Genomic DNA, 8043 nt, shown 5'->3' with positions numbered 1-8043 from the left:
AAAAAAAAAAAAACTATTTTGCACGAAAGAATAATGAGAGACCATCACAATTTTCCATTTTGAAACAGAAATGCGCGATTTAGCGATTTAGCAAGTTCGCTGCTTAAGTCTTTTGTTTACATAAGACCAGATTTCGCTTGTTATCGGTTTGTCACAAAGAACGGTCACAGTTCGCAGTCTTTTGTGTATATCTTTTAATAAAAAAACAAACACATTTCGTGGCGTTTCTTGACCTCCCCTTGAGTTTATCCTCCTATCCTTGCATCTCTTCGAACTATCAAACTGCAATGTAAGTACATATGTATGTATGCATTTGTATTGTTTATGCAGCAGAAACGCCATTCGAACGCATCCGATCAAATCGAGATGCTAATCGACGAGAAGTGCCGCATCCTGAATAAAACTGGCACCTCCAAGTCCAACGCGCTCCACCTTGCCAACTGGATGAAGGGTCAGCTGGATAAACAGCAGGAGCAGGCTCGTCTGGCGGCTCAGCGTTCGCGTGAAAACATCAGTCGTGAAGATGAGCACCTGCTCTACCCGGAGAGTGATCAAGATGAGCGCATTACTTTCTGGACTCGACAACAGCTGGAGAGGCGAACCAAAGAATTGAATTTGACCAAAGAGAATGGTAATATGAAGGCACGGCCGAATTTCGGCGGTAAGCGTCTGAGCGGCGTCGAAGAGCTTAGCATGAGTGATGCCTACTCGGAGAACGTTAGCCAGCTGAGTCAGTCTCACAGCACTACTTCGGATAGCCAGGTAAATTTCTGTTTATCTTCATTTTTCACACTCATAGAATACTGCTTGTAAGCAGCACTCCACTGAAGCTTTCGTCTTTCGTTCATGCTTTTCTAATCATTGTCAGATCACGGTACGTTCTAGTCCCATTGTGCTTGATAAGCTAGCCGTCTGCCGCCATTGCCATAAGAACTGTCAGCAAGCGGCCATGTCACATGCTTTTTCCGCCTCACAAGCGCACCCGTCTGCTGCGGACTCGTTGGTAGCTGAAAAAGATGCAGCTGCCGACGGTAGTGGGGGTGGCAGTGCGCTGGTGTGTACCTCACTTAAGGTGCAGCATAGCCAGTCGTCGCCTAATCGCTGCTGCAGACTCAATGGCAACGTCAGTCAGGCGGGCAGCACCACCAGCATATCATCGAGTACCATAACGGGCGACCAGCCCAGCGAACACTCATCCAAGGTAGTGGCTAGTAGTAGTAAACGTGAGACGGGCGACACGGAGAGTGATGTGGCCCAACTAATCACCGACGATATTTCGCAATCAGAGGCCACGGACGACAGCATTGGTGGGATACCAAGCAGCAGCAGCGGCGTCGCCGCTGTCGACGAAGCGCGGCGACGACTCGCCGACAGCTTCAGTAAACTACGAATTTTAGACGAGCGACGTGAGGCACGGGAGTTAGATGGCCAGCTAGGACCGCGGCCTGTTGCCCGAAGCCAGGATCTCATGCAGAATCAACAGACAGCTTTAATGAATGGATATTGCTTGTCGAATTCATCTGGAGGCGATGGGGACAGCGGTAGTAAAGTGGGCAAAGATAAGAAGCCACATCCGCAACCAAGAACATACAGAGTAACACTGCAAACTGCTACAGAGGAAACCGCAAAGGAGGCCGCCGATAATAAGGTCAAAACCACTGTCACTATTGCCGAAACGGCGCAAATTATTCGTACACAAGAACAAGACCGGGAACAAGTAGGAGATGCGAGCATTTATAAGTCAACGAGTACACCAAAAAAATGTCCCAAATCAGCGCATAATCCACTAACACCAAAATCACCAAAGTCACCCGGCACGCCATCGCCATTATCTCGTTTCACGCCATGCAACTGTCAGTGTACACCCGCTGATTTTCAAAATACCACGTTAAGCCCAGATGAGTTGGAGCAGCAGACTTGTAAAATTATCGATTCGCCGAAGAAGTCCCCGCAGATGCCACATCGGCTGGAACTCCAGCAAGCAGCGGACACTATAACTGAAAAGCCGCACAAGCACTGCAAGTGCGTTTGCGGTGGACAACCGCCGCAGGTTGGTGCAGAAGACGAGGTATCGTCTTTCGTATTTGCGGGTTTGACAGCGAAACAGTTAGGCGCAAAGCCCACACCTACGGCTCCAGTGCCGACACCGACGTTTGCCTCTGCGGCAGCTTCTATTTGCGAAACCAACTTCGTACCGACTATTGCCGTAGTGCCACCCACGCCTGAAGCAACTCTCACCATGACCTCCACAAATGTTTGGGACAACAGTGGGATAAATCTAACAACTGGCACAGCCTCACAGCAACAGCTTAGTAACACACCGCGGCAGGCAATCATCGAACACATACCCGAAGACTCCTGTGATGAGTCACCGCTAGACGAAGAGCTGCCATATCGTCCCATGAGCAATGCCCTACGGCGTTACGGCACCATGTCTAGTCTGGAGAAGCTACCCTCCGACGATCGCATAGACGGAGAGCTTGATGAGTTAGACAACGACGATGACAATGCAAATGATATGATTGATGTGGCCGACGATGACGATGACGATGATATGGATGACAACGCACGTGCCGACACGGTGGACCATGTACGCGAGACAATCAAGTCCAGTGTGTACACCAGCGAGGAGGTGGCCGGCGGATCCTGTGTGCTAGTAGGCGGCGTGTGGACAAGTCGGACAAGTGGGCTGGCCGGTGGTAACAAGATGTCGTTTTTCGAGGAGTCGCGCGCATTTATCGACAAATACTTGGGTAGATGGAACCAAGACCAGACAACATCGTCGACCGCGGCCACAACTTCCGAAACCGACGAACAAGCAGACGAATGCACCTCGGGCGCAACGTCCGGCGAAGAAGTGTGGGGTACACCAACAAGCGGTGGCGACAACGACGATATGCAGCTAATGAACTCCGAAAATACGTACTCGGTAAGAGAACTGGCAGAGTTTATTCGAGTTGTGATTATAACGATTGAATGCATTACTGCTTTTTAGTCGCCAACTAAATCGAGCAACTCACTAAATGATGATGACGATACGGAGCTAATGATGGATGAGTTGCTTATGGCTCCGCCAATGACGGCCAGTACAATCCGAGGTCTATTGCCGCGGTAAGTAGAAGCGCAATGCAAGTTATTTTGGCATAGGCGCTGAGATTAAGGATATTAGTTTACTTAGCAGAGAAATAATTTACAAGTATTTATAAAAAAAAAAAAAAACAATGATGTAGTTTTAGTGCTAATTTTTCTAACGAAAACTGGAGTAGAAAGTAATATATAACAGAAACTTTTACTGTGTACGTTTTTTTAATGACGATTAAAGTCATCGACAGGTACCGTTAGAAATGTAGAAGACTTTACTTGTTATTGGTAAGATAATTTTTGAAGTACTAAAGTTCGAATATATTTATACACATATTTACAATTTTCCTTTTGAAGTATTTTATCCTAACTTTCTACATACATATCAGGTGTAGTAAATATTATTTAATACGAGTATTTGGCTTCCAGGCGATCTCTTTCGAAGTCTTCTCAGTAGAAGTAATCGATTTTATACATGATAAATATTAGTTTTTAGAATTTTAATCGTAGTGTAATGAGACGATCACTAGCTTTTAATTCTCATTGTTTTTTTTCGATTGTAATTGCCATCATTTACATCATTTTGATATCATCAATTTACATATCAAATAAAATATCCATTCATCAACGCCGTAGACGTCGCTTAGAGCCACTTTTCGAGGAGGAGACGGAAAGCGACGAAGAGAAGACCCAACAGGAAAGTGAAGATGTCAAAAAGGTGGGTCGGCTTTTCGCGTTTGCATGCACAATTCTCGAACCCAATTGAAGAAGTTTCCTTTATCCCATTATTTACGTATTGATTGAAGTAAACTTTAATTTACTCAGATCACATTTTTACTGCTTTTGAAATTTTCGATTTCCTCGCAATTTTATTACTATAAATAGTTGGCTAGTATTTCTTATTATTCGTTGCAAATGTCTAACATATCTAATCTAACACTGTTATCACGATTGATTAGCCTAATCATTACAATTCATCGCAAATCGTGTTCGCTTTCATTCAATTTCTTTCTTCCTTTCTCCATTATTTTTGTTTCTTTTCATATTTCATATTCTTCATGCTTTCTGTTGCCCATTGATGTATGCACTCACGTTGCCATTTTGCCATGTTGGCAATACGCCACGTTCTCAATATGTTTTGTGTATGTATGTACGTATGTATGTGTATGTGTTTTGGTATTCTAGAAAGTCGTAGTGCGACTAGTGAAGCTCTAGCACAGCTTGCAACATTGCCAATTCATACAGATCAAGAAATGACATTTGCTCTTCGCCACTTGTGACGAGGCAATTGTCCGCGATGACAACTACAAAAATAGCAAAATACATTATACTAAGAACCAAATGAAAACCAACACAAGCAACTAATATCATCTACTAACAATCCAAAATTAAAACAAAAAAAAAACCACAAACGATTATCGGATTCGGCTTCCGCAAACTCCCCAAAAACTTAATCGGACTTCCAACTTACCAAAAATACTAAGAGCTGAACCATTTAAAACTGCTGGCACACACACCAGTACGTGTCTCTTACAAATACAATCAAAACAGAAGCACTAATACTAATNACAAACGATTATCGGATTCGGCTTCCGCAAACTCCCCAAAAACTTATTCGGACTTCCAACTTACCAAAAATGCTAAGAGCTGAACCATTTAAAACTGCTGGCACACACACCAGTACGTGTCTCTTACAAATACAATCAAAACAGAAGCACTAATACTAATTAAATCTATTACTAATATCCGCTTGCAACATTAAAAACTAACACCCACCATTCAGCTTGAATTATATCTAAACTAATCATCAAGCCCCACACTACTAAAAATCATTCCATTGGCAGTCTTTTTGCACCACAAAACAACACCTGCTCACCCATCATTCACGACTCTCCAGAGCCAAATACACACCTACCACAACAAACTTATAACTCGCCTTAAACCAGAATTGATTAGTTGAATTCTATTCCCAACAATTGGTAGGGGGAAACAACGACAAATGGCCACTATTTAAAGGATTCAGCTGGAAGCTCAAGCGACGAGGATCTCTCGACCGAGGACAGCTACGAGCTGAGGAAGGAGGAAGAGGCCGCGAAGTCGATGCGGATACCGATCGAACCGAACGCAGCGAGGGCACCACGTACACCTGGTCCTATTCCACCGCCGGCATCAAGGCCGATGAGTTGGGAACAGGCGTTCACCCAGTCGCAGCCTGCGCATCTAGTGGACACCGCGCATCTGCCANCACACTACTAAAAATCATTCCATTGGCAGTCTTTTTGCACCACAAAACAACACCTGCTCACCCATCATTCACGACTCTCCAGAGCCAAATACACACCTACCACAACAAACTTATAACTCGCCTTAAACCAGAATTGATTAGTTGAATTCTATTCCCAACAATTGGTAGGGGGAAACAACGACAAATGGCCACTATTTAAAGGATTCAGCTGGAAGCTCAAGCGACGAGGATCTCTCGACCGAGGACAGCTACGAGCTGAGGAAGGAGGAAGAGGCCGCGAAGTCGATGCGGATACCGATCGAACCGAACGCAGCGAGGGCACCACGTACACCTGGTCCTATTCCACCGCCGGCGTCAAGGCCGATGAGTTGGGAACAGGCGTTCACCCAGTCGCAGCCGCCGCATCTAGTGGACACCGCGCATCTGCCAGTCGCTGTTCTGAAGGCATCATCCTGCGAGTACCTACTCGAACAGCGTACAATGGTGCCGTTGCGCACCACGAGCATTACCAGCAGCCCGCCTACAGCGAGAGCCGCGTCGGCAGGAGCGAAATCGCTAATGCCCCCGCAATTGGCGACGATGGAAGTGGAGGTAGAGACGGCATCCCAGCAGACACTCACGATGCAACTGGAGATGAAAGCGACGATGAGGAGTACTACTACTATGATGATGACGACGACGCGGACGATCAAGACGCCGCCAACGCCACGGAGGGAACCTCCTTCATCGACTTCTACAACAATCAGCAGCGCGAGCGCCAGTACCGCGAACAACAGCTGCAGCATCGCCAGTGGGACTACCCAAACTACTACCAGCGTATCCACAACGACTGTGCGGCCGGCGAAGTTCGTGCCGCCTCCACCACCACCGCGCCGACTGTTGCTGACACAAACAAATTTGCAGACAAGTGGCGAGAGTCAAACGAAGGCGGTAAGTATTCGTCCGTTCGAATCGTGAAAATTTCGCAAGCTTTTAAATTCTATTTTAGCCAACACCACCTCGACGAAGTTCTGGCGCTTCTGCTGACGCTGGCTGCTCAGCGGCTGCCACCACCGGCGCCGCAACAAGCAGCGCAAGTGCCCCGCACGCAACCGCTACGCCTACCACAAAAGCACCACCGTCGGCAGCGACGGAGACGGCGACAGTGAAGCTGACACCAGCAAGTGGCAGTCAACGTTCTGCTGCAGCCGGTACCGCGGCTACCACAACCGCAAAGCGTGCATCGTCAACGATAATCGAGACGTCGCTGCTGGGGTCGGGCGACAGCAAGGCAGTCTCCACATCATCAACAACAGCTTCGAAGACGACGAAGGCGTTACAGCAGGAGCGGCGGACACAGGCATCCCAGAAAGCCTCAGTCGTAACAGCGACGAAAACGGTGCCAAAGACTCGCGACGACAGCTCTTCAAAGTCGGCCACTGCCCTAGTGCCCATTGGTTCCGGTTTAAGTCCACGTCTAGAGATGCGACTGGCGCTCAATCACGACATTCTCGGCGACGAAGACTTGATATGCTACGATCCTGGTCCCGATCTAACAACAATTCTGGGGTATGTGTTTCTTCCTTCCCCTTCCGCTTTCACTACAACTATTGGAATATCTCACTTTTTAGGCACGACCTCTCCACATTTCAACGACTGACGGGTCGCGATTTATTGAATCGTTCAGCAACGAACCGCGTTCAGCCAAAAGAGGCTGTCATATCGTTCTCTCAACAGCGAAACTCGAAGATGGACACACCGACGGTGAATCGGCGTCCACGTCCGAGTTACGCCAGCGCCAGCAGCTCCCTAACAGCCGGTTTGGGTGGTGGCGCTCGCGTCGGCGGCGCTCCACAACCCCTGCAACCAAATCGAAATACATGGAGCAATTCTGCATCTGCGGATCGGAGCAGCGACGTCTGCGCAAGAGGCGGCGGAAACAGCAAAAGCTACAACTACAACACCGACGAGAGCAAATTAAGCGATCTCGAAATCTTAGCGAGACGCGAGAAGACATACTGCATGTCTCAATTGAGGAGTGGCTCACGAGCCAAGACGAAGACAATGGCGATGGAGACAACAACCACAATGGCAATGGAAGCAATGGCGGCGACGATGAGCAGGGATTCATCGACCAGTCCTCAAGCGACGATGGCGAGGAGTACTACTTCGCCGGGCGCGGAGACTGAAAGCGGTAACACCCGAGTACGAAGGATCGGACGCGATGAGAGTGCGCTCATTGACGCGGGCAAAGGTTCCCGGTTGTGAGTAAAAAATCTAACAAATACCAAGAAAACTGACTTTTTTGACAGCACTCCATTTTAGAATTAACTTCATCAAGCGACGCAACTCGGAAAGTCCGAACCGTTCCCAGAGCTCACTAAGCGAATCCAACGCCAGTGGCACACCAGTCCACCGGCTAGCGGTACAGATGTCGCCGCGAAAAGATAATGTAAGCAAAAACCAGCTGCGATTCCGCTGCTCTGCTTTTATTGAATCCGTTTTTATTTTCAGGATAAACCCTCGCTTAATCGCCGACTGTGGAAGCAGATCACTAAACGGCGGCGCGCCAACTCAGTATCGGAGGTAGCCGCCAGCTAATTTTGCACACACATGCCGCCAGCGACACTCCCACGCACATCCACGAACTGTTCCCCGAATTCACGCCACTGTCTGTCTCAAACAAAATCCGTGCAATTTGATAGTTAAAATTCTCCAAATCTATGGCTAATGAGCCG

General features: G+C 47.7%; 1 protein-coding gene across 3 annotated transcripts in view; it reads left to right on the top strand.

The window, feature by feature from the left end:
• PsGEF (Protostome-specific GEF) overlaps window positions 1-8043 on the top strand; it is a 72108-nt gene extending 64065 nt beyond the window's left edge. The window contains exons 9-17 of one of the 3 annotated variants that reach the window (XM_017621686.1): window positions 331-762; window positions 869-2929; window positions 2996-3111; window positions 3718-3799; window positions 5495-6256; window positions 6315-6874; window positions 6937-7569; window positions 7631-7757; window positions 7820-8043. In XM_017621686.1, the coding sequence (XP_017477175.1) occupies window positions 331-762; window positions 869-2929; window positions 2996-3111; window positions 3718-3799; window positions 5495-6256; window positions 6315-6874; window positions 6937-7569; window positions 7631-7757; window positions 7820-7906 (4860 nt within the window). In that variant the 3' untranslated portion in view covers window positions 7907-8043. Of the gene's footprint in view, window positions 1-330; window positions 763-868; window positions 2930-2995; window positions 3112-3717; window positions 3800-4266; window positions 4412-4925; window positions 5142-5494; window positions 6257-6314; window positions 6875-6936; window positions 7570-7630; window positions 7758-7819 lie in introns of those variants that run through there. The other 2 variants (XM_017621684.1, XM_017621685.1) reach the window with 2 other exon arrangements.

Source organism: Rhagoletis zephyria, unplaced genomic scaffold (assembly GCF_001687245.7).
Source record: "Rhagoletis zephyria isolate East Lansing unplaced genomic scaffold, Rhagoletis_zephyria_1.1 Rzeph_scaffold_02547, whole genome shotgun sequence".
NCBI lineage: Eukaryota > Metazoa > Arthropoda > Insecta > Diptera > Tephritidae > Rhagoletis > Rhagoletis zephyria.
This window is presented reverse-complemented; position numbering and strand designations above follow the sequence as displayed.